This window comes from Littorina saxatilis, unplaced genomic scaffold, assembly GCF_037325665.1.
Source record: "Littorina saxatilis isolate snail1 unplaced genomic scaffold, US_GU_Lsax_2.0 scaffold_123, whole genome shotgun sequence".
Lineage (NCBI taxonomy): Eukaryota > Metazoa > Mollusca > Gastropoda > Littorinimorpha > Littorinidae > Littorina > Littorina saxatilis.
The window spans coordinates 289523-317119 of record NW_027128161.1 but is presented as its reverse complement, the minus strand read 5'-3'; the positions used below and the strand labels follow the sequence as shown (position 1 = coordinate 317119).

Here is a 27597-nt window from a genome sequence, read left to right as displayed (position 1 = left end):
TCCTCTGCTTGGTTCTTTCTTGTCACTACATTGGTTTTAGACCCAGTGTAGGCTTTCCCTTCCATTCTTAGTTTCTTTTTTTTCACAGCCTCCCAACTGTCCTTCTTCGAAGTTTTGTTCCTTGGACGTTTAGAACGGTTGCGTTCACAAGCGGGTTCCGGGCTAACATTAGCTGGACATATCGTTGAAGCCTCTGACTCGTTGTCTTCAGAGTGTTCTGTTGAGCTGTCCGAGTCCGACTCGTCAGATGATGGCTTGTATGAAGAGTCACTATCATTCTCAATATCATCGATGGCATCTGGGTAGACACTCAGTGGAGTACAATTACCGGTGCCTGATGGACCTGGGACTGGGCTTTCAACGGCAGCAGTATCTTCAAGCATAGGTGACAGACCAAACTGTATCATGTCGTCCTCTTCAGCCAATAGACGACACAGCAACTCTGCTGCAAGTGAATCCTCAAGTATGGGCATATTATCAGTCTCATCTTGACTAACTGACTGTGCAGCGTATAACGGTTGTTGATCTGAGACATCCTCAAAATCAGTGTGTGAGACGTATGGCTCGCAGTGAACATTGCCGCCAACAATCTGACAGTGAATGTCATCACCACCAGTATCAATCACGGCGGTGCAGCTGGCTTCAGCAGTTTCAGAGAGACTGGTAGCGTCAGCAGTCTTAGGCATAACGCTGGGCTCAAGATCATCTGCTTGGTGTGGTGGAGTAGCTCCATCTTCATCCGAGAGTGTCTCCTCGCATAACAAGACATGGTCTGTGGACGTCCGTGGCTGTTGACTGGGCTCTCCGTGGTTTGAAGGGCGTTTTGGGTTTGTTTTACTACTTTCAGTGTTCCGGGAAAACAATGACTTATTCCCAAGCGAAAGTTGGACCATCAACTGACCCCTACTCAGCCCTGCGGATTTTGCACCAGACACAGGAAACATGACTCCTAATGCAAACAAGTCGAACAGATAAAATTCTCGCCGTGCTTTACAGTTGTTGGGTCAATACATTCCACATGAAACTGTCCATGGCAGTGAACACAGTAAACCCATGAAATGCCATCTGAGTCGATAAGAACTGTGCTGTCTCCTGCACGATAAGTTCAGTTTCCAAATCCCATGGTGTAGAACTTTCAGTCAAGCACACACTGCACACCCACCGAAGATCTTCCATCGAAGAGAGTTGGCTTTCAGGTGTGAAGAATCCACTGCCAGCCATGACGAACTGTATTCACACACTAGAACAGAACCTCAGTACATGACAGATTGACCGATACACATATATTCAAATATACATATAAAAAAATTCAGAATTGAAGATAATTATAAAGTAGATTTGTCAGAAAACTAAAGTAATGACTCCTTCTTTGCTGTTCGAATTCCAAACACAGTAAGAGAAAAATTAATACTACAACAAAAAATCTATTTCAGCAGTATGGTTACTGTAGTGATATGTCATTTCAGTACGAAGTGTTTACGTTAATTTGGGTATTTCTAGCGTTATTAATGATGTGTAAAATGAATTTTACCTAATCTCAAAGTGCAGGGACAATTCTTACCGCAACCTCGTATCTAGCGGAAATGGTTCAGTTCGTAAGTCGACATACGAGGTTTTCATCGGCCAAAACTGAAAAACACGCGACCAAAAAAAACCTCGTAACTCAAGTTACGTGTTATTTTGGTTCGCGGTTTTGACGAATTGATATACGAGGTATTTTTGCACCCATATTTTACTGACTTCCAACGAACTCAGGCTTTCAGCAGAATAACCAAAAAATCGAGAAAAAATCGCTGATTATTTTGATGTAAAAAAGTCGATTTCGCAAAAAATCGAGTTACGAGGTTTTAATCGGACAAGGACGACATGCAGTTTATTGATTCAATTGATTTCAAGCAATGAAGACTTTTGTCATTGCCTTACACACAAACGCGCGCGCGCTCGAGAGAGAGAGAGAGAGAGAGAGAGAGAGAGAGAGAGAGAGAGAGAGAGAGAGAGAGAGAGAGAGAGAGAGAGAGAGAGAGAGAGAGAGAGAGAGAGAGAGAGAGAGAGAACAAGAACAAGAACAAGAATTGTTTGAATCTATTCATGAGGATTTCTCTTTGATTGTGTGTGGTGATTTGAATGCTAGAACAAGTTCGAATAATGCTGTGCCTGATGATAGTTTTGATGAGGATTGGAATAAAGTGTGTTTTAGAGACTCAGATTATGAAATGTGTGCAAGGATTTCTGATGATAAAGAAACAAACGCGTTTGGTAAAGAGCTGCTTGATATGTGTTCTATGTTTGGTTGTATTATAATGAATGGCTTACGGCAATTTGATTGTGATGATTCTTTAACTTTTGTGTCTACATCAGGTGGTAGTACCATTGACTACTTCATTATTTCTATTGATATTTGTACTTCAGATTTTATTCGCTCGTTACGTGTCATGTCTTCTGTTGATTCGTCACATTTTCCTGTTTCATTAGTGTTGAGTTGCCTAAACAATATTGATTTTTCTGACAAAGTCCAGGCAAGCAAACCAAAATGGATTTCTAAAATGTGTTGGGACCAGTCTAAAGATCAGAGCTTTTTGGAAACTTGGTATAGAGATGATTTACATGATTTGTATGAACAAGCTTTTATTGTTGTAGACTATGATGTAGATGAAGCATTGAAATTGTTTACTGATGCATTGTTGTCAGCGAGTGAGTGTATGAGAAAGAGGGTTTTGGTAGGAGGCGGACAGCAGCGTAGGCCTGCGTTATGGTTTGACGATGATTGTAATACGGCGAAGACTGTTGCACGGCAACGCTTGACTGATTATAGACTTAGTAAATCAGATACAGACCGCGAACTTTATGTACAAGCACGGAAACAGTATAAGACGTTAACCAAAACAAAAAAAATAAGCTATAGCCGTAATAAAGCTTTACATCTGGCTTCTTTGGGAAAAGATGGGAAATTATTTTGGAAGGAAGTTAAAGCAGTTATCGGGAAGAAAAAAGTCAAGGATTTCTAAGGAGGTTACTGATGCACAGTGGTTTGAACATTTTCAGCAGCTATTTAATGTTGACGTTGTAAGGCAAGCGGAGAGAGAGGGAGAGGGTGGGCAGGCTGGTGCAAGGGAAGTAACCGATGATATATGTGCCGACTTGAATGCAGTAATTACAGAATCTGAGGTTTTAGAAGCCATTAGAAATTTGAAAAAAGGAAAAGCATGTGGTAGCGACGAAGTTCTAGCGGAAATGTTAAAGTTAGTTGCTGATACTGCTGTCCACTTCCTCACAAAATTATTTAATATCCTGTTTGACCAGGGCATTTATCCGGATGAATGGGCAAAAGCTATTATTGTTCCAATCTTTAAAAAGGGTGATCCCAAGTTAACTGCGAATTACCGCGGGATTTCATTACTTAGTTTAGTCAGTAAATGTTATACTTTTGTTTTGAATAAGAGATTAGTGAAATGGACGGAAGAACATAAAAAACTAACAGAATCTCAGGCTGGTTTTAGGCGTGGTTATTCCACCGTGGATCATATCTTTACATTAAAGGCTGTTGTTGATAAATGTTTTGCAAAGAGAGGATGTAAATTATATGTATGTTTTGTGGATCTACGCCAGGCATTTGATTCGGTTCAAAGAGAACCACTGTTTGACGTTTTGATGCAGTATGGTAGGAATGGAAAATTTATGAAAGCAATAGTTGCCATTTATCAAAATGTTTTGTCATGTGTGAGCTAGGATTGAAGACAGAATGACTGATTTTTTTGAGTGTCCAGTAGGGGTCCGTCAAGGTTGTATTTTAAGTCCACAAATTTTTTCCCTTTTTATAAACGAGATAGCTAACTCTGTGGAAAACGGTGGAATGCATGGCATTCAGTTTTTGCCCGGTCTTGTCGAATTATTTATTTTACTTTTTGCGGACGACCTAGCTCTCCTCTCTGACACAGCACTGGGATTACAAAGGCAGATTAATGTTTTAAATGTTTTAAACGATGCATGTAAAAGACTGTACCTAAGGCCTAAAAAAAAAATATGTGTGGTTACGGTAACCCGACCTACCCTATTTTTAGGGGCCGATCCTATAACTTTTTATTACATTTGTCAAAACAAACAAAAAAAAAACCGAGTGCAAAAAACGCAATGAAAGCGAAAGCGCCCGAGTCGCACACTTATTTCCCTGTCAAGTAGGTTTAATTTGTACACATTAGAAAAAAAAGTTAAACAAAAAAAAAAGTGATTGCCTACCTACCTACCCTATTTCTTTTGGCTATGTTACCGTAACCACACCTATTATTTTTTTTGGCCTAAACATTAACATTGATAAAACCAAATGTATGGTATTTAGAAAAGGTTTTTTTTGGGGTAAGAATGAAAAATGGTATTTGAATGGAAAATTGCTTGAGGTTGTTAATGAATATAATTATTTAGGTTTTGTGTTTACTACAAAAATGAGTTTGAAAAGGGGAGTTGATTTTTTAGCGGTGAAAGGGAGGCGAGCATGCATTGACTGTATTAGACACGTTAGAAAACTGAATGATATCTCCAAAAGTTGTTTTTTCAAAATTTTCGATTCCCAGGTGCAATCCATATTAATGTACTCTTCTGAAATGTGGGGTCTCCAAAGATTAGACAATATAGAAAAGGTTCACACACTTGCATGCAAAAGGTTCTTAAGTGTTCCTCTTAAAGTATCCAACAAGTTTGTGTATGGAGAACTGGGACGCTACCCTTTGTACATCAACAGTGCAGTAAGGTGCATAAAATATTGGTTGAAGCTGTTGACACTAGATATATCCAGAATTCCCAGACAGGCATACTTAATGTTAAAAAACTTGGACGAGCGAGGTAAAACATGCTGGGCAACACATGTAAAGAATACATTGTTTAGCACGGGGTTTGGATATGTTTGGTTGCAACAAGGGGTGGGGTGTGAAAAAACATTTATTTCTTTGTTTAAACAGAGAATGGCTGATATGTATTTGCAGGAATGGAACGGTTCCATTATAAGTAATGACATTTATCAAAACTACCGATTATTCAAAACAGTTTTTGAAAGTGAGAAGTACTTTGATTTCATTGACAAAAAATGTTTCCGCGATTGTTTGATCAAATTGCGTCTGGGTGTGTTGCCTATTGGAGCTTCGTGTTTTAGAAGAACATTTGGAAGGGACAGGAATATTCTATGCAAGCTTTGTGATGTTGTGGAAGACGAAAAGCACTTTGTATTTGATTGTCCATTGTATGCAAACGCCAGGGCTAAGTTTCTAAATACAAGATATAACTCATTAAATTTTGTGAATATTCTCCGCAACGGCTCATCATCTGATATTCGTAGATTAAGCATTTACTTGTTTATTGCTCTAAAAACTCGCCTGGAGTTTACTGAAAACATAGCTCAAGACGACTGATTGTGACTGTATTACTTTACCATGTATGTTTAGTTTTGTATCTTGGTTGCTTTGCCGCTGTATGTGTTTAGTTTTGTATCTTCGTGTTGCTTTGCCGCTGTATGTATTTTTGACTTGTATTTTTGTTTGTAACGACCCTATTCTAGGGGCTAGCGGCCTGAAGAATAAATGATGTTCTTGAGAGAGAGAGAGAGAGAGAGAGAGAGAGAGAGAGAGAGAGAGAGAGAGAGAGAGAGAGAGAGAGAGAGAGAGAGAGAGAGAGAGAGAGAGAGAGAGAGGGGGGGGGGGACTTGTACAAGGGTCGCTCGCAAACCCAACATTGTGTTGAAAAGTAGTTCAATTTGATCATTGCATTCAAAACCTTTGCAATCTGAGGAGTTTCAGAGACATTTGCTGACGTTATAGCTTTCTGTTCCAAGGGAATCCTGGTTTGTTGTATAGACGACATAACTTCTACTGTGCGAAAGCCAACTGTGTCATTGCCTTACACACAAACGCGCACACAAAGGTAACATTCACCAAATGTTTGCAGATGTTGAAGTTGAATTCTCGTAGTTTTCTCTAAATGCTTAATGTTTTCTGAGTGAAACTTTAGGGGCTTGCAGGACAAAAAGCTCCAGAGCTTGAAGATTCTTGGAAAAAGTAAATGAATAGTTGCCAACCCCCCCCCCCTCCCCCCTTTAATCATTGTAACAGGCAGTTCCGTCCTTTCCATTGCAGGCTGTCGGGATGATTCGGCGAAGACTGCACTGGCTACTTCTGCTACTCATGCTGCTTGCCTCCGGCGTGTGCATCATCATCTTCGGGATAGGTATCTTCTTTACTTCTTCGTTCATGGGCTGAAACTCCCACGTTCACTCATCTGTTTGCACGAGTGGGATTTTACGTGTATGACCGTTTTTACCCCGCCGTTCAGGCATGCCGCTTTCGGGGGAGGCATGCTGGGTATTTTCGTGTTTCTCTAACCCACCGAACTCTGATAAGGATTACATGATCTTTTACGTGCGCACTTGGTCTTGTGTTTGTGTATATGTCACAGGGGAAACCGGAATCCAGGGGGATCTGGAATCGCCCTAGGGGAAATTGGAATTCTAGTTTCCCCTAGGGGAAACTGGAATTCCAATATCAACTGGAAAATATCTAGTGGAGATTGGAATTCTAGTTTCACCTAGGGGAAACTGGAATCCTTTCTCTAGGGGAAACTGGAATTCTGATTTGCCCTAGGGGAAATTGGAATTTGTATTATAAATGGTTTTACTGCTGATAAAGAACTATATTTGAATGTTAACGTGAGTGATACTGTGTGTGTATGGTTAACAATTATTTATTTTCATTCCAACAATGACAATTAAAAGATATTCTAGCGAAAATAAAACACAATCAATGACCAGCCATGCATGTGTAATGTTCTATTCGGTATTCTTGCATGCTTTGCTGTCTGTGTGACACTTGGTGCCACATTCAAGTCCAATTCATTGTTAATGCTAATAACTTTAAAAAGCAAAATGTCAAAACTTCAAATATGTGACGTTTTCTGAGATTTTGGTCAAAATTTCAGTTGTTCATCTTACCTTGGGATTGGGGATGGCGGGGTCTGCCATGGATGATCACCATTCCAGGCCACATCGTTGTCAGCTCATTGATCACCCTCGCAGTGAATTCCCGCCCGTTGTCGGTCTGCATAATCTTTGGCGCACCGAATACACTGAACTGATTGATCATAGCATCGGCGACTTCTTGTGCGCATTTGGACTTTAATGCGTACGCCCAGCTGAATTTCGTGAAATGATCACGGGCATGCAGCACCCACTTGAAATCACCATCAGGTCTATTTCTGTAGTCAATGAGATCAACTTGCAGACGCAGAAGAAAGGTGAGATTGATCATCGGCTTCCCAGATGGTGCATTTTGGTGGACTTTTCTTGTTGAGCAAGATGTACACGTTTTCAGGAAAACATCAATTGCGTCATACTTTATTCCAGAGTAATTGGTTTTCACCTCGTGCCATGTTTTGTCGCGCCCAGAATGGCACACTTCCTCATGACACTTCTTGATGGTCTCAAAGGTGTCTTCTTTTGTAACAAGGAGTTTTCGCCTTCACGCAGTAAACAAGTGTCCGAGTTCCAATTGTTTGGAGGCAAAAATGTTGGCCAGCCCTGTGTTTGAACTTGGCTCCTTGTGCACATTTCGCTCCTTTGGCCAGCTGAAGAGCTTGAAGAATATGGTTGTATTTGCTCTGTGATGTACAAAACGCCTCCTTCTTATCTTCTAAAGTCATGATATGATCTTCCAAGAGTTGGTTTATTTTGTTTGTTTATTTGTTGCTTAACGTCCAGCCGACTACGCAGAGCCATATCAGGACGAGGAAGGGGGGGATGAAGGGGGCCACTTGTCAAGCGATTCCTGTTTACAAATGCACTAACCCATTACTTGTGTCCCAGCAGGCTTTAGTAAAACTAAATTAATACCTACTGGAAGATTACCAGTTTCCAGTATGTTAAAATAGGCTTAACCTATCTACTGCTGGACTTACATCAGAACACTAACAGATTAAACTATACATGAATCGCGAGACAAGCGGCAAGAGAAGAGATTTTTGGAAAAAATACAGGTGAATGAGCAAGAAGGCAGAAAAAAGAAAAGAATTCATGAAGAAAAAGAGAGCATGACAGGAAAGAGGAACCAAAAATCTACCTAACAGCAAACTAGAAAGCTCCTGCGGTTCCAAAAACAGGAGGGGCCTTTAATTTCATAACCGCAGTGCTCCACTGCGGGACCAAGAGTTGGTAAAATTTATCTTTTTGCTCCATGGTAGAACATGTACAAGTAAGTACAACTGGTTTCACATTACAGTAAAACTACTGTCGCCAACCTAGGCAAACATGAAAGCAAGTAGCAGATTTTCCAGAGTTGTGTGTAAACAGTGTTCACATTGTTAAATATAAGAATGATTAACTCACACCACGGATGTGTGCATGATTCAAACATGAAAGCAAGTAGCAGATTTTCCAGAGTTGTGTGTAAACAGTGTTCACATTGTTAAATATAAGAATGATTAACTCACACCACGGATGTGTGCATGATTCAAACATGAAAGCAAGTAGCAGATTTTCCAGAGTTGTGTGTAAACAGTGTTCACATTGTTAAATATAAGAATGATCAACTCACACCACCGATGTGTGCATGATTATCATTCCTCATGCTTTAAACTAAAGGGAAGAATGACTGATGATTACATACTCGGCTTATTGTCGAACTATGAGCGAAGTAATAGTGTAGGTAGTCATGTTTAATTCGCTTTGTAATTTGCAAAACATTCCACAAAGCATGTGTTAAATGCAAAACAATGTTTGTGAATATAATATTTATCAGCAGTGAAACCATTCATAATACAAATTCCAATTTCCCCTAGGGCAAATCAGAATTCCAGTTTCCCCTAGAGAAAGGATTCCAGTTTCCCCTAGGTGAAACTAGAATTCCAATCTCCACTAGATATTTTCCAGTTGATATTGGAATTCCAGTTTCCCCTAGGGGAAACTAGAATTCCAATTTCCCCTAGGGCGATTCCAGATCCCCCTGGATTCCGGTTTCCCCTGTGACATATACACACGCAGGTGGATAAGGCACTAGCATGTCTGCGCATAGGTTGACCTGGGAGATCGGAACACTCTCCATCCTTCAGCAACCAGGCGGTCGCGATCGGGATTTGAACTCACGACCTTACGATTAGGAGGCCGATGTCTTATTTACATTGCCACTCCGCCAGGTATGATTCCATATCTTCTTCATCGTGTACAGGCTTCAGTTGAAAAACAAAAGAAATGGGTACTCACCAACACAGACAGCACAGACAAGACAAAGTCAAATGATCACCTATGGAGGCTTCTTCGGGACAACAAATACCAAGGAAAACAACACGCAAAAGCAAAAGCAGCACAGCACGGCTTAAAAGATGGAGGGAAACAAAAAAGGGAAATAACTCTAGTCACACACAAAAGGACATTAATTTCAGGAAAGAGAAGTACTAAGAAAGATTAGGGAAACACACAGGCACACTGACTTAACTATACAAATATCATACTAAACAAGTCGCGTAAGGCGAAAATACAATATTTAGTCAAGTAGCTGTCGAACTCACAGAATGAAACTGAACGCAACGCAACGCAGCAAGACCGTATACTCGTAGCATCGTCACTCCACCGCCCGTGGCAAAGGCAGTGCCCGTGGAATTGACAAGAAGAGCGGGGTATTCGTTGCGCTGAGAAGGATAGCACGCTTTTCTGTACCTCTCTTCGTTTTAACTTTCTGAGCGTGTTTTTAATCCAAACATATCATATCTATATATTTTTGGAATCAGGAACCGACAAGGAATAAGATGAAAGTGTTTTTAAATTGATTTCGAAAAAAAAAATTTGATAATAATTTTTATATATTTAATTTTCAGAGCTTGTTTTTAATCCGAATATAACATATTTATATGTTTTTGGAATCAGCAAATGATGGAGAATAAGATAAACGTAAATTTGGATCGTTTTATAAATTTTTATTTTTTTTTTACAATTTTCAGATTTTTAATGACCAAAGTCATTAATTAAGTTTTAAGCCACCAAGCTGAAATGCAATACCGAAGTCCGGGCTTTGTCGAAGATTACTTGACCAAAATTTCAACCAATTTGGTTGTAAAATGAGGGCGTGACAGTGCCGCCTCAACTTTCACGAAAAGCCGGATATGACGTCATCAAAGACATTTATCAAAAAAATGAAAAAAACGTTCGGGGATTTCATACCCAGGAACTCTCATGTCAAATTTCATAAAGATCGGTCCAGTAGTTTAGTCTGAATCGCTCTACACACACACACACACACACACGCACACACGCACGCACATACACCACGACCCTCGTTTCGATTCCCCCTCGATGTTAAAATATTTAGTCAAAAATTGACTAAATATAAAAAAGGCAACATGGTTGACTCTTGTGACATTTTTGGATCACAGCGAGGCCGTGTTCGATTTATAAAACCCACAAGTTGATACAGGAAGGCAGGAATGGGTCGGATAAACAATGAATATTCAGGGTTTCCTCCAATAAGCTGAAAAACCTACTTCTTCCTTTGTTGGAACCCAGGACCCCGCCTCCCCCTAACCAACAAAATCTCACCCCTTTCTCCTGTCCCTCCATCGTTCGATCTGTTGTCGTGTCAACGTTTTGCCATGCCGAGATTTAGTCGCGTCAAGCTTTTGTCTTGTCGAGATTTAGTCGCGTCAAGCTTTTTTCCGTTCGAGCTTTTGTTGTTCGAGCTGATGCAATGTACCCGACCCAAAGTGACTGAGTGTATAGTACTGTATCTCAGTTTTGACACAAGGTAAGGGATACGCATAATTGTCCAGCATCTTTCATTTCTGTGTGTGTGCAGGCTGGTCAGAGAACTACGACTACGACTACATAGTTTATTCTCGGCGCCTTCCGTCTGACCAGGGTAATGTTTAGCAGTGGTGGTGTCGGTGTGTGTGTGTGTGTGTGTGTGTGTGTGTGTGTGTGTGTGTGTGTGTGTGAGTGTATGTGTGTGTGCGTGTGTGCGTGTTTGTGTATGTGTACGTGCGTGCGTGTATGCGTGCGTGCGTGTGTATGTGGTATGTGCGTGCGTGCGTGTGTGGTGTGTGTGTGGGTGTGTGAGCGTGCGTGCGTGTATGTGTGCGTGCGTGCGTGTGGTGTGTGTGTGTGTGTGTGTGTGAAGTGTCTGTGTGTGTGTGTGTGCTTGCGTGCGTGCGTTGGTGTGTGTGTATGTGTGTGTGTGCGTTTGTGCATGCAGTGTGTGTGTGTGTGTGTGTGTGTGTGTGTGTGTGTGTGTGTGTGTGTGTGTGTGTGTGTGTGCTTAAACGGAAAGGGCCAACTAGTCACCGATATTTAATCTGACACAAGGTTGTAACCGCCCCGTAGATTGTTCATGTGTATGTCTTGCTGTGTTGTTTTCAATGTGCGTGGCATTTACTTGTTTCGGTTTTTCCCCAGTACACGTGAACACAGAAGTTGCGGATGACCTTGCCAGCAAGGTCAGGATTCTCTGTTTCGTCACCACGACAGTTTCCTATCAGGATCGCGCCCTGGCCGTTAATGCCACCTGGCTTAAGCGATGCACACGTCATTTGTTTGTGACGTCACTTCCACTGCCAATCTTCCACCCCAACAACGTCTTACACTTGCCTGATAGTAAACTTCATTCTTTTTCATTTAATCGATAAATATCCCAAACAAAAAAACAAGAAAGTTTAATTATTGGAATGTCTGATAATAGATAAAACAAAATTTTATATTTTTTTACTTTGTGATTTGCGTTAAATGTTCCTGTTAGTTACCTTTTGTATTTTTGTTTTTTTTTAAAGCTTACAAGGGTAGTGTATATTATGAAAGTGTGTGTGTGTGTGTGTGTGTGTGTGTGTGTGTGTGTGTGTGTGTGTGTGTGTGTGTGTGGTTTGATCTAGTGTTTGAGAGGGAGGGGCTTACCAAATGAGGCATGGGTACAGTGTCTGACCAAGGTAAGGTAAGGTGAGGAGGGGGAGGGGGTGCACACCAAGATGCGTAAGGGAAGACGACACCTGACGGGAAGACCTTCGCTGCACTACACCCGCTACCTTTGTGTCTCTTACCTCACCTTACTTTACCTTTTTCTACCTTACCCTACCCTACCCTACCCTACCTTCCCTTCCTTTCCCTTACCGTACCTTACCTTTCGCACACGATGGTGCGTGCAGTACCTGATGGCAGACAACACCTGACGGCCAAGACGTTCGCGACGTTGCAGCACCTGTACCTGCACGAGCTGGGCACGTACGACTGGTTCATCAAGGCGGACGATGACGTGTACCTGATCGTGGAGAACCTCCGACTCATGCTGTCCAAGCTGTCGCCCGATGACCCCGTCTACCTCGGACACCACTTCCGGTCAGTTCACCTACATTGGGTTTCTGGGTCGAGGTGCACGAGAATATTACAAACCAGGTGGGAGCCAGCCGCTGTCTACCTCGGCCACCACTTCTGGCCAGTTCACCTCCATTGGGTTCTTGGTAGCTCAGTGGGTAGAACTCTGGACTGGCCATCCTCTGGTTTGAGCCCAGTCCTGGATGGACACTTACTCACTGACTTTTGCCCTTTGCCCTCAGCGTAGCATGGGCCATTGACGTTTCTCCATCGCACTCCGCTATGTGCTGTTCTTTCCGATTCTGCCCAGCTGTTGCCCTGCCTCTTTAGTGCGGCCTCTGTGTCACGCCTCCAGCTGTTTCTTGGCCATACTCTCTTTCTTTTCTTTTCTGGACGGACACGGGTCAATTGTATTGGCCGACTCAGACGTATCTAATGCCGCACGGGGGTAGCGCGACTCTTGCTGCTACTAGCTTTTCACTGGGAGGAAGCGAAACCTTTTTCCGAGCAATTGAATAATCAAGTAATGAAAGAATTGTGCTCCATAGAGTTCTTGTACTTAGGGGGCCAGGGCCGACGTGCACGAGAAAGTTTCAAACCGGGTGGGAGGGAGCTAGCCGCGGTGTTAGAAATCTAGATTTTGTTTCAAAATGATTTCAATAAATAAGACTCAGCGGTTTGTTTTCTCCCGTTTGGGTTCTACCCACTTTCGGTTCGTGCACCTCCGCCCTGGTAGCTCACTTGGTAGAGCAGTGGACTGGATGTCCTCTATTTCCGTGTTTAAACTTTACAGTACAGGATGCAGACACGGGAAAACTAAGTACACACGTTGGGCAAAACACAGGGAGGGATAGGGGGCGTGGCTTGGTGGTCACAATATCAAGGGGTATGTACAAATAAAAACAATAAAAACGTAGCTGGTTCTATGCAGACACACTCGTGGAGTTGGCTCACCAACATATAATATGTAAATAGTACATCAAAACATGCATAAACAAGCGCCATTCGTTGTGATATGGGTACAAGAATTATATTTACTTGACTGACAGGTTTACGTTATAATGAATTCATGTTTCTATCTTTTGACTATTCAGGCTCAAAGTTCATAACGGCTACATGAGTGGAGGGGCGAGCTACGTGCTAAGTCGTGGTGCGCTCAGCATCATGGGAAAGCAAGGACTACCTCAAAATGGCGGAAAATGCAAGTAAGATAATTGGGAGAGAAGTGTTGAGAAACACCAACACGCCCACCCCACCCACCCCTCTCTCTCTCTCTCTCTCTCTCTCTCTCTCTCTCTCTCCCTCTCTCTCTCCCTCTCTCTCTCTCTCTGTTTGTTTCTGTCTCTGTCTCTCTCTCTTTTTTTCTGTCTCTGTCTCTGTCTCTTTTTTTCTGTCTCTGTCTCTGTCTCTCTCCCCTCCCCCTCTCTCTCTCAAGCACAGAAGAAAGAGAAAAACGATAAAGAGACTTAGACAGAGAAAAAAAGAGAGACAGACAAAAGAGACATGCAACTAGAGAGAGAGAGAGAGAGAGAGAGAGAGAGAGAGAGAGAGAGAGAGAGAGAGAGAGAAAGAGAGAGAGAGAGAGAGAGACAGATATTGGAAGAGAGAGAGAGAGAGAGAGAAAGAGAGAGAGAGAGAGAGAGAGAGAGAAATACATTGGAAGAGAGAGAGAGATCGAGAGAGAGACCGAGAGAGAGAAAGACAGATATTGGAAGAGAGAGAGAGAGAGAGAGAGAGACCGAGAGAGAGAAAGACAGATATTGGAAGAGAGAGAGAGAGAGAGAGAGAGAGAGAGAGAGAGATTGGAAAAAAAGAGATGTGAAAAGAGAGACGGAGAGAGAGAGATGGCGCAACTTTAACTGCCATGTTGGCTGACCCCAACTGACCACGCAGACCGGAGGAGCCTGACGAGGACGTGGAGGTGGGTCGGTGTCTGGAGGCGGTGGGCGTGCTCCCCTACAGCACGGTGGACACTTACGGGAGGGAGACCTTTCACCCCTGGATCCTCCCCGACACCCTCTTCTCCTCCCGCCCCAGGAGATACGACCTGCACGACAAGCAGGCGGTCAGTATAGCCCATTTCAGACCCCCATGGGACTGGAATTTTTCCCTTTGTGTTTTAAACTGTGCATTTTTTTGTTCTGTATTTATTACTCTTAAAATCGATTCAATGCAATCAGACCACTATGATTTTGCGAGTGAAATAATGTGCATATCTTGGATGCTAATTTTTTCGTCATAATGACTACTGATATATAAATAGTATACTCATGTGTATTTTACTCAAAACGTCCCGCAGTCGAGTCGTCGAAATTGAAGACGCTTCTTTTGGAACCTCGATCTTTTCCAAAGCCTCGTGCAATCTTTCACGTCAAAGCAAAGAAACGTCACTTTAGACAGTGTAGCGTGACATGTTAGTTCTAAAAAATCCTGCAGCAGACGCACATTTTTTTCCATAATGACGTTTGTCTCGGTGACTTTGGCATCATAGGCTGTGGACAAGCAGGTCTCTGTCAGGCTAGTTTCACACGATATACATGATATACACACGAATGGTCTGCACAAAGTTGACTGGGAAATAAATACCTCGCTGAACGTGGGTTTTGAAGCCAGCGCCGCTACCGACTGCGCTATTTATCCCCGCTGCATTGTTTGAATAATGACATGAAAGAAGAGAAGGAAAACACTTTAAACAAGAGAGATAACATCAACACGACAACGTTTTTATATTTAGTCAAGTTTTGTTTGTTTATTTTATTAATTTGTCTCGTCCGAAAAATCATTTATAAAAAAGATCCACTTACCACAGGCAACAGTAATGGTGTTGACTGTTAGTATGTGACCAAGTGGAGGGACGGTGTTATCCCCTGTACAAGCCTGGTCAGATGTGTGATGGTGAGGAAGGAACGCGCTTTAAAAATGCAAATTATAATTATGTATCGATCCATTATAGTTATTATAAATGCTTTTATTTGTTTAAAGATTGAACCAACATAAATATATGCACTTGAAATACAGCAGCAACAAACAAGAGGCGAAGCCTTCAAGGCTCCCGTAAGAAATCGACAAACAGTAACACAAGCTCAAATCACTCCGTCACACGCACATGCACACGCACAACACACCACACACACACCACACACTCAGAGTTAAAACTAACGCATCATATTTACTCCATGTATAATTGTTAAAAGAAGTCAAACAGATAAAATGACTGTGTATTTGTTGTTGGTGTAGTTGTCCCAGAATAAGATATTGTGCAATCCTCTCTCTCACACACACACACACACACACACACACACACACACACACACACATACACACACACACACACACACACACACACACACACCCACACACTTTTAAACTGCATCAGCATAATTATCATGGCAAAGCTTATCTACAATCATTAACTTACTCTAGAGCTTGCGTATCAAGATAATATATTCTTGGAATTGTCATACGACTAAGATTTAAAGATATGGGCGTCACGATGGTCACACTCAGACAGGTTCACATGAGGTTATTTGCCCTGGTCCTCGCACTCCGAAGTCTCTGATATTGTTCAGTGACACATTGTCCTGCTGGCAAAGAGCTCCACGTGCTTGGGCATGAACAGTCACCAAGAAGACCATTATCTCGCATACACTGGCTGTGTGAAAGCTATTAGGGCCAATGACAGAAAAACCGTGTACTTCCTCACTGCAGCCCTGGGAATTTGTTTAATCCTGTCCCACTCAATTATCGGAATGTTCCTGTACACTATGTCTGTGTATCAGAGAGTTGTAATGTTCATTTGTAAGGACGTGCTTTCCTGAAACAAATGAAGAGTTGGATTACAACGCTGCAGTGTTCTCTGCCCTGGATTGTAGCTTGCCCGTCGTAAATCAGCAGTAGATCTGCGGGTGCTGTGTTCATTTGGAAATCTACCATCAGCTTATCTGTATTTTGCACTGCAGACACTAAGCAATAGGTACCTGCCATGTGGTCACTTTTTCCACTGCTGTCCTCAGTCATATACTTTTCATCAAGACTTGTCACCATGCCGAGTGGATCTAAATTCAGAAGTCGTCATGTGGCTGAGGCATATCTGACATAGCGTCGATCTTGTTGTAGCTTATCCTCCTTTCTGAAACAAAAGGCAAAATACGATTAGTTGTGATGACTACAACCTACACAAATAAAAACAGTGTTTTGATACTGAATAGTCGGGTTATACAAGCTACTTTACCTATGCAGCATGCATGGGAATCCTACATTATGCGAAACATGTCAACTGACTGCAGCAGCCTGGTTCTTAAAATAATTCTGACGGTCAACACAGTCAACACACTATTCACAGTCCATTTTGAGGAGCAACTGAGGTACTCTCCAGTGGTGGATTTAGGAGGGGGCGGGAAAGGGGGCCCGGACCCCCTACAGGGAAAGAGAAAGAGATTCATGGGGGGGGGGGGGGCATGCACCCGACCCACCCTTGCTTTTTCGGGCGCTTTGCACCCTCAATTCAGGCGCTTCGCGCCTTCAAGTTCGTGAAAAACAGTTTGGGTGTGCCCCCCTTTCCTGGATCCACCCTTGCTATCTGATGGTCTTGTTTGAATGATAACGATCAACTCAGAAGGAAGAAATCAACAGAGGAAAAAATAAACCATTAACATTAACCGCTGAAAAATACAGAATCACATGTGCCATTATGTAGAACAAAATTCCACAGCAAGCTTTCTTTGGACGACTGTCGTTGTCTCAAAACTCGCATTCTACCTGCTGTCCAACAGAAGCTAATCTTACGTTGTGCTGCCTTGAAAAAAAAATGCCAACAAAGCCAAGGAAGCTGTTGCAAGGTGAATTTACCAAACGTTACGGACATTAAACGAATCGTGATAAGCTTAGTGCGTAAACAGCAAATAGTACAATCAAAGAGAGGAGTCTGGAATGAAACGCGATACAGATCTAGGTAGATCTAGCATTCACAAATTGTCTGTAGAAAGGCACCACATTTTACAGACAGAACCATGACAGAGCATGTTTTGAAACTGAGGCAAAATCGTAATAATTTTGACTTTGAGAACAGATTCATCCCGTTTCCTTATATCTGCATGTTCAAGTAAATAGTAGACAGTTTTATACGGGCAGAGTAAACTTGAGACTCTACAGCAAGTTTTGAAATTCACATAAATCGAACCAAGAACAAAGACATCCAAACATTACAGGCAGTTTAGATCAACTAATTTCACTGGAGGTGACTGCCTAGCACTGTTTTTCATATCCGTGTCTGCTGAAATAGAAATAAATTAAGCAAAACGAATGATCATTAAGCTTATGTGACACGCTTTATGAGTGGGAGACACTAGATCCGTCTGTACTTACATTGTTAATGGGGACACGACTGCCAGATCGACACTGCGCTTTCGACAGCTGATCTTTCCTGCGCAGACACTGGAAACACGCTGTGCAGATCAAACTGTTGTAAATCTCCTTTGGCTTTGGTATCTTCTTTATCTATTTTTCTTGAGCTAAGAAATCGAACAATGTGAAATCGTCTTCCCCGAATCGGCGAATGCAGAGGTGAGAAATGAAAAGTGAATCTATACCACAATCCTTCACGCGACCTGACCTGATCTTGACTCCTGACCTGGTCTACATACCACACACGACACAAACCAGTCACCTGCATGCTTTTACCCGCCCAAAACCCCCCACCACCCGTTTTCTTTGGATACACACTTTAACTACACACATGCCGACGAAATGTTGATCATTGCTTCAATACTTGGAAGATGTTGCTTGGATAATAACCAGGTGAAATTAGTATTTCGGTATTCAGTCAAATGTTAAAGTTTCTATCACACACATACACACACACACGCACAGACAGACAAAATTTACCATCGCATAGGCTACACTTACGTGAGCCAAAAACACACAGATACCAGCTCTTCTCAGTAAACTCTGTTTGTCTGTTTGTGTGAGTTTTTCTCTGTTTTTCTGTCTGTCTGTCTCTCTGTCTGTCTGTCTGTCTGTCTTGTCTGTCTGTCTCTCTGTCTCTGTCTCTCTCTTTTTTTTGTTAGGGGGTCTCTCTCTTTCTCTCTCTCTCTCTCTCTCTCTCTCTCACTGTGACTTTGTCTCTGTCTGTCTGTCTGTCTGTCTCTCTCTATCTCTCTCTCTTTGTCTCTCTCTCTCTTTCTTTCTCTATCTCTCGCTCTCTCTTAGGGCTTTCTCTCTCTCTGTGTCTCTCTCTCTCTCTGTGTCTCTCTCTCTCTCTTTCCATGGGCTCTCGCTCTCTCTTTGCTCTCTCTCTCTGTCTCTCGCTCTCTCACTCTCTCTTTCTCTCTCTCTCTCTCTCTCTCTCTCTCTGTCCACCTTTGCAATAAAACGCTTTTTGAGTGTGCCATTGCATCCTTCGAACCAAATTGTATATGGAGAGGCAGGTAGAGAGAACTGTATATGGAGAGGCAGGTAGAGAGAATTGTATATGGAGAGGCAGGTAGAGAGAATTGTATATGGAGAGGCAGGTAGAGAGAATTGGACAACAAAGGTAAAGAACCTATTGGTTTAGAATGGATTTGGTTTCGTTGTCGAAATGGAAAGGTATTTGTTGAGACATGTTAAGGAAATGCTTATGTGTTGTTATAAACAGAATTGGCATTCTGAAATAGAAGAAAATGTGAAGTATAAGTGGTTTCATTCCTTCAAATGTGCATTTCAAGCAGAGGCATATAATATATGTGCATTATTGATAGATAGAGAAGGGAACATTTTGCAAGATTCGTATTGAGGACATGTGGTTTATATAGCAATACGAAATGGTTTGTAACTGATGAACAAGTACAACATTGTTTTTGTCCATTGTGTACAGAGGAACCAGAAGATGAAGTCCACTTCCTCTTCAAGTGTAAATGCTATGCGAATTTGAGACAAAAGTTTGCAATTTTAGAATGTGCGTCCTTTCAGCCCAACATGAATGCTGTGTTTCGCCTGCTGGCATCGAGTGATTTGAAAGTGATATAAGATCACTTGCATGTTTCATAATTATATTGCCATGGCTTTAGATATCAGGAGGGAAAAAATGGAAGCAAGGGAATGTACATTGTGGAGTATGAAGTAAGCAACATACGGGTGGTCTGTTCCCATAACATTCTTAATGTTTGAAGCTTTAATGTTGTGTTCGATGCTTTTAGACTATTTTACGAATTTTAATTGCATTATTGTAACTATGTTCATGATCCAGCTGGGAGGAAGAATCCGTGTGTGAGTGCGAGTGCAGGCGCGCTTTTATGCGTGTTCGTTTGTTTGTTTGTCAGAGAGAATCAGGGATAAAAGAAGAAGCAAAACCAAGAGAGGGAGAGAGTGTGTGTGTGTGTGTATGTGTGTGTGTGTGTGTGTGTGTGTGTGAGTGTGTGTGTGTGTGTGTGTGTGTGGGTGTGTGTGTGGGTGTGTATGTGTGTGTGGGTGTGTGTGCTTGCAGGTATGGTTATGTTCATTTCTTTCATACCCTTTGTCCTAGGGGCTTTTAAGTTTTAAAGCTGATGACAATAAACTCTCAAAGCGTCTCTCTGTGTGTTTTTCTCTCTGTCTCTGTCTGTCTGTCTGTCTGTCTGTCTGTCTGTCTGTCTGTCTGTCTGTCTGTCTGTCTGTCTGTCTCTCTCTCTCTCTCTCTCTCTCTCTCTGTTGGTCTGTCTCAATGACTAGGAAGTAAATACAATAAATACACCATTACTTATCAGTAAGACCCCAAACAGGGTCAGGTAAGACCAGCTCTTGCTTGGGCTCGTACCAACACTGTTTGCTTGTTTGTGTGTCCGGATTCTAGATTTGACTAACATGTTGTTTGAACCACACAGGGTCCGGACTGCTGCAGTCAGCTGACGATCAGCTTCCACTACATCAAGCCGCCGAACATGTACACTCTGGAGATGATGCTCTACCACATTGACGTCTACGGACGTCATCCCGATGACGTCATTTTACGACAGAAGCTGTTCCAACCCCACGTGGAGCTGGTGCTTCACACAGAAACAGAACCAAGTGTTCAGATGATGACACACTGTGACGAAGTGTGTGTGTGTGTGTGTGTGTAGTGTGTGTGTATGTGTGTGTGTGGTTGTGTGCATGTGTGTCAGAAAAAAACATAATAAAGCGTTCAGATGATGACTGTGTGCGATGTAGTGTGCGTGCGGGAGGGGAGGGGTTGTCAGGGGCGGATTAGGGGGGTGGTTACAGGGGTTCCGGAACCCCCCCGCCCTCGGCTGTAAAAAAAAATTTGTTTTAATGTTTGTGAATTTTGTTGTTGTTTCTGTCTGTAAAGCCGGGGGAAGTATTAATTGTTTAATCAGTATCATTTTTGTAAAGTTTTAACTGCCAATCCTATGCGACATGTCTTTCTTCTAAACATACTATATGATGTCGGGAGCAGATATCATGGAAGATAAATTGCCATTATTTAATACATGTACTAACTTTAAAAGAAATAATGAGTGGCTGCTGACACCAGTTGATAATATTTAAAATCAAGGATAAGCCACACATTGTTAATAAGATAGCTACAAATGTTCAGCTTCAGGGGGACTTTGCCCCCCAGACCCCCCCCCCCCCCCCCCCACGGTACCCTACTTCTACTGACCCCTGGACCCCAGGGTCAGTATGCATGAACTGGAAGTCAGAAACACTGGAAGTAGAGGCCTCTTTTGAAAGTAGGAACTCCCAAAGTTAACTTTCTAACTGTTCCCTATGCATGAACGCCGTTGTGCTGACTTCGAGAGTATTCGGTCATGGTCGCGAAAATTGGGGGAATCCCAACTAGTACATGCGTTTGTTAACGGTAAGCTTGGCGACCAGAAGAAACAAGTCTCATCGCGAGTTCAAAAGGGCGAACGTTGAGCGCGCTGTAGTACTAACAGCGTTATTGCTGTTGTTTTTTGAATGGTTAAACGAAAGGGTCGGTTCAAACCTGTGATGATTGTCTTGGAATCGAATGACTGCCTAGCTATGACAATGACTTTGTTGACCTGAATGTAAGGGAGAAAAATAAATGATTATGTTGAACTTTTTTTCTCCTTTTTTTTTATTTTAATCTCAGTTGCATGCAGGCAGCTTCAACCCTTTCTTTTTTGCCTCTCTTTTTTTCTTCTTTTTTTTTCTTCTTTCTTTTGTTATCGGGGAGCATCCGTCTTGATTGATCTTTTTTTCTGTTTTTTTTCCTGCTTTTTATATAAAAGCCAAGATTGGATTTTTTGTGAAAGCATAGGACAGTTTCTTTACGCAATTAAAAACAAATGAACACAGAGACAACAACCGGTTGTTGTAGCCTGAATTGCCTTTTAAGAAAAAGATTAATAAAAAAATTAAAAAAATTGCTCCCAGCGGCACTTGAACCCAGAGCGCCGGATCGAATTTCCGAATCCGTAACCCCTGCACCATTCTACTCGTGTGAAATATGCGTGATGATAAGATGTAATATGAGTCGTGATGGTTTGAAAGCTCGCCACCTTCGCCGAATGACTCGAGCTCGTTTTTTCGGTTAGTAACTGATCGAACTGTCGCTTTTGAGCCACTCTGTTTCAAGCATTTGTGACCCTCCACCACGAAATGAGTCGCATGTCACCTCGCGCGGTTCTGCGCTAGGCTTGATATAAGTCCGGAGAGTGTATGGTAACAGCGTGAGGGTCACCTTAGTCACAGGCTTATAACTCAAACAGTTTTCGCTCTTTTCTAAAACGGTTTTCACCACTGGATAGAGCATAACAAACTCTTTAGGAAAATGTAAAAATATGAAAATCATGCAAAGGTGACATGCGACTCATTCCGTGGTGGAGGGTCACATTTCACCTAAATTAAACAAGAATGTCACAGTTCGTGTCTATGGTGCAAGGTAGCCTACCATCTCATTGTAGCCAAGTTACGACAGTTGCTCGATTGACGCATTTCACGTCTTCGATATTCTGTCTGAGCTCATTTCCCAATGAGCTGCCTTAAAAACAGGAATGTCCTGCAATTGTAGTATGCGTTGGAGGTTTCTTTTAGATAGGTAAGGACTCTTAAGATGCGATATTGTCGTATAATGATGTCAAGTGAGAGACCCTGGAAATTAACTTTGAAAGTGGGAACTTCGGAAGCAAAGTTGCCAGCTACTCGGTATGCAAGAACTAAATTGAAAGCCGAAGTAGTGGCTTCAAGAGTTTTGAGGTCAAGGTCGAGGAAATTGGGGGAATCCCAATTAGTGCGCATGCGTTTGTAAACGGTAGGCTTCGTGACCAGAGGAAACAAATCTCAAATCTCATCGCGAGTTCGTAAATGGGCGAACGTTGATCGCGCTGTAGCTTTTACTATAGTTGTTTCTTCTGCCTGGTTGAACGAAAGGGTCGGTTCAAAGCTGTGATGATTGTCTTGAAATTGAATGACTGTCTATTAGACCACAGGGTCTGGCTCCATAAGAAGCCTAGAAAATGAGTTCCGTTGTCTGGAAAAGGGTACAATGATTTGACATCAAATTGTCTCATGACATGGTATGTGTAGTCAGAAACAAAAATGTTCTCACATTTAGTATTGCACATTCTCTGGAAAATTGCAACATAAGGGGGGGATAATCGCCCAGTGTCAGTCACAAACAGACAGTTGCCGAAATCAATTTTTATTCATTTTAAAAAAAAAATTTCTCACAAAAACCTTGTTTTTTTTAGGGGGCATGTGTTTAGAGTCACACCTCAAGAAGTTTCTTTCACACAAACAAATTAAAATTAAAATTAAAATTAAAAAAGTTTAAAAAATAAATATATTTTTTTTGTTTTCAAATCAACTTTAAGGTGGCAGTACTACCTGGAATTTTTACAAAAAATCTATTTTCCATTCCATAATGTGTTATTTTAATACAGAAATGCCTCAATATTGTCAAACATTTTGAATTTGTTGTCGTAATTAGTGCCAATATCGTATTTCTACACAGTAGATGTGTCAATTTTGACATTCTCATTTTGACGCGTTAAAAAAGTTTGCGTTTTCCTGTGATGTTTTTTTAAGTATAGATACAGTGTTGACATGTTGCACAGTTATGTTTCAAAACATTCTGGCGTTCATTGTGTTTGAATTTCTAAAAAAACAACCACACTGTGGAGCTGTGTGCCATACATCAATAAACCAATTTCTGCACACTATGTTTATTGTTCCTTAACATTGAATGTATGATTTAATTTGTGATAAAAGTTTTACTGAAATTGGATGATATATATAACCTAATTTCTTGGTTAAAACTTGTCTAAATTTCTAAATTCTTTCTTAATAAATATCAATTCTACACTTTGGCCTTAAATCAAAGTGTTTCCCTTCACAGATATCCTCTTGGGGTTGTCAGATGAGGGTAGTCTCCCATGCCAACAGAAGCTACCATTCAGAGAATGGTTTGCTTCTTAGTTGGATACCATGGGTTGACAACTCTCGCCATCAGTACCACCTGACCACTGATGAGACACAATAGTGTCGAAACACGTGTCTGGTCTACGTACAAATACAATGGTCCTCCTCAGGACTAGATTACCTTGCGATACGTCCCCCACAAAGGGACTTTGCTCTGTAAATCTCGGTCCCCCTTGAGGAGGGTCTGATGCTCCCAATAGGCTGTCTGTGAAGGGATACTTACTTCTCTCTCTATCTCTGCTAAGAGATTTTAACAAATCTCGGAAGAAAGTCTCTGCTGACTTTCAATTGTTTCTTTCACAATTTCTGATGTTTTATATATATATATATATATATATATATATATATATATATATATATACATGTACCACCAACATAATGCAAACCCTCCCCAGGTAGAACGGTCAACTGCCCTTCACAACTTAGTTAATCACAGGAATTCTTTAGGCGAAAAGAACTCCATTCCTTCAAACAGCGCAATATTCGTTAACTTTTCCTTTCTATACAAAACTTCAGCGCTCTTACGTATTACAGTTTTGACGAAGCTCTCTGAAATATGCCACACACAAAAAAAACTAGAGCCTGCCAAAGATCAACTAAAGCTGAACATGTTTTAAACTAGATTATAAAACAATATAAGCACAAATATTCTTTGTATAATATGACTGTGTGTGTGTGTGTGTGTGTGTTTGTGTGTGTGTGTGTGTTTTTGTGTGTGTGTGTGTGTGTGTGTGTGTGTGTGTGTGTGTGTGTGTGAGTGTGTGAAAATATTAAGCTTTTCCTTGAGCGTATGATTTTGAAGCCATTCTATGGAATGTGTTTTGCACAAAATTATGATGTCCATTGACGTTTCTGAAAGCGTTCAAATGTCCTATTGATGTTGAAGAGTTAGAGGACATTTGTCCTGTATACATGTGTGAATTTGTAGGAACATCCCTAATATCATGCTGCAAACTGTACAAAACAGACAGTTAAAACTCTTTAAACTATACTGACGTCCAAAAGAAACGCGCAAAACAGTGTCTAGTGTCATTTATTGCCTAATAAAAAAATCGTACAAAACTTCAAATTTCATTATTAATGTCCAATTTTTGGTAGAGTAGAACACTTATGGTCCATAACACAGTAAGGTTGCGGAGACGATGCGTTATTAGCGCTTAACAGAACAGTCAATAGCGTGTGTGGCCCCCATTAGCATCGATGACGGCCTGGCATCGGCGGTGCATTTAGCGGACCAACGTGTTGCTGGCTTGCCTGGGAATGTTGGTCCAGGCCTGCCGGACGGCCCGATCAAGATCAGCGACAGTTGTGGGCCTTGGGAACTCCCTGTTGAGCTGTGTCTGGAGCAAGTACCAAAATTGCTCAATAGGGTTCATGTCAGGAGATAACGCTGGCCAAGGCATCACCTGGATGCCTCAGCGGTGCAGGAGATCCTGAGTGGCCCTGGCGGTGTGGGGGCGCGCGTTGTCGTGCTGGAAAACCCAGTTTCCATGGGCTTGAAAAAAGGGCAGCACATGAGGGTGCAGCACCTGGTCCATATAGCGCTGCGCTGTTACGCCGTTGCCGGGTCCAGGACCCAGGCCTTGGAAGATGACGGGACCTAGCACCTGGTTGTGGCCGATGGCGCCCCACAACATGAAGCTGTGCTCACCCCAGGCGTTGTTCTCCACGACACAGTTGTCAGCATGTAGTGTAACCACTTCTTCTCCATACCCGAACACGCCCGTCGGCATGGTAAATGCAGAAACGGCTTTCATTGCTGAAAAGCACGTTCTGCCAGCGAACATTGTTCCAATTGAGGTGGCCCTGCGCCCAATGCAGGCGTGCCTGTCTATGGCGCACGGTGAGGACGGGTCCCCTGGCTGGATGACAGTTCCTCAGCCCCCTGAAGCGCAGTCGCCGGCTGGCCGTTTGCCTAGAAATTGGTGCCTGGTGTGTCCCTATAACAGTTCTGGCTGTTTCTGCAGCTGTTCTGAAGGGATGTGCAACATGGCTGGGGAAAATGTGCCGATCTTGCCTTGGCGTCGTCACTCGGGGTCTGCCGCTTCGCTCGGCATCAGCAGTAGAGTCAGTTATCACAAACCGCTGCAGGAGACGATGAATGGTGGATATGTGACATTGGAAAGTCGCAGCCACGGCTTCCGGCGTGTCCCCAGCCTCCAGACGTCCAATGGCTCTCTCGCGTTCAGCAGAAGTGAGTCTTGGCATGGTGATAGCGTCGAATGAGGGACTGATGAAACCTGTAACTTTGTGCCATTTTTATTCTCTAGTGACAGTGAACACCACTCACTGATCAGCTTTTGTGCTTTTCTTGCACGTGCAGCTGAACTGCACAAGAAAAATGTCTCAGCTAACTCGGGCTTCACGTGGAGTGCAAGCGCGGATGCGGTAAAATGAAGACTGGGTCTTGCCACCTGATTACCTGTGCTTTCGCAAAAATGGCCTGGTCAAAAATGAGGACAATGTGTTGCAGTTCCAGTTCCCATAAAACCTGAATGTATGGCAAGAACCGTCGATGTGTCTGTTGGACTGCTGACTATCATAGGCAGGTATCGAACCTGTACAACAGACAAAAGAAAACATACAAGCGGGGTAAAAGAGCATAATTGTGCTTGAAGTAGATAAAAAGAACGACAAGTTTGTTTGTGTGAGTACGTGTAAATGAATGTTTGTTTAAAATAATAACACATTTTGGTTGCTTGTGTTAAAAAAAAATTATAACATTTTATTTGTGTGCCTGTGCTAGGAACATAGATAAAAGAAACACCTTTAAGGATCCAGTGTTTAAAAAAAACACAAACAGACATGTCCGATATAGTGGAAGGGTAAAAAAAAAACCAAAAAAACATTTTAGGTGAAAACATGTTTCTTTTCAGTTATTTTGTTGAACAGGTACCAAGTCTGTACAACATATTACATAGTAAAACGTGCAAGCCGAGAAAGCAATCAGATGCTTGAAGCAGAAAAAACAACGAAAAGTTTGTGTGAGAAAGTGTAAATACATTTTTGCTTTAAAAAAACACATTTTGGCTGCTTGAAAAATAACACTAATGAAATTATATTTTGTGTGCCTGCGCTAAGAACAAAGATAAAAGAAACAGTTTATGGTCCCAGTGTTTAAACAAAAAAGAAAAAAAGTTACATTTCCACTAAAGTGGTTAGGTACAAAAAACATGTTAGGTTTATACATGTACATGACCTCCAAAAATCTGAGAAAACCAGGTCTTAAAAAGGAGAATCTTAAGGCAGGAGTACACTTTGGAAAGTACGTTGGAGTAGCCTCCCTTCCCGGATTTAGAACGCGTTTCGTGTCGTAACAGATTATCCACTTATTAGCCATATCCGTATGCAAAATAATGAAATAAACATTAGGAAATGGTAGACGTTTACAAATATCGACATTCTCTATCAGTGCAATACAAAACAATCGTTAGAACTTGTATTTACGACATGTCGTGCGTGAGAACGTGTCAGTAAACAAGCACGTGTTGCGGCCTGGCTGAAGAACCCTACGAGTCAATCTAAAACAGACAAGTAATGGAAAGCAGTCTGCGGATAAACATAACAAACTACTGATGAAAAAGTGTGTTCATCCCTGCTCTGGATAAAAAGACATCGGACTGATGACAACGTGGCAGCGTTCACGCAAAAAGATTTTTTTCAGATTATCGCTTCTACATTTTATTACACGTACTTGGGGCAGATCTGAATTTCACACTGGAAGATGACAAATCGGTCTTGTGAGTTGAGAACCACATGTTCTTTGCCGACAGAAATCACGATGGGACAAGATGCAGATTGCGTTGAAGAGATGTTTGCAGATTATCGCATCTACATTGTACTGCTCAGATCAATGCACGTAGTTGGGGTAGATCTGA

At 42.0% G+C, this 27597-nt stretch overlaps 1 protein-coding gene across 1 annotated transcript in view; it reads left to right on the top strand.

Annotated features, from left to right (window-relative positions):
• LOC138956541 (glycoprotein-N-acetylgalactosamine 3-beta-galactosyltransferase 1-like) overlaps positions 1 to 21411 on the top strand; it is a 37498-nt gene extending 16087 nt beyond the window's left edge. The window contains exons 2-8 of the mRNA XM_070327877.1: positions 6117 to 6207; positions 10815 to 10877; positions 11411 to 11608; positions 12151 to 12340; positions 13411 to 13521; positions 14210 to 14381; positions 20155 to 21411. Of these exons, the coding sequence (XP_070183978.1) occupies positions 6126 to 6207; positions 10815 to 10877; positions 11411 to 11608; positions 12151 to 12340; positions 13411 to 13521; positions 14210 to 14381; positions 20155 to 20391 (1053 nt within the window). The 5' untranslated portion in view covers positions 6117 to 6125 and the 3' untranslated portion in view covers positions 20392 to 21411. The remainder of the gene's footprint in view (positions 1 to 6116; positions 6208 to 10814; positions 10878 to 11410; positions 11609 to 12150; positions 12341 to 13410; positions 13522 to 14209; positions 14382 to 20154) is intronic.
• The last annotated feature ends 6186 nt before the right edge of the window (positions 21412 to 27597 follow it).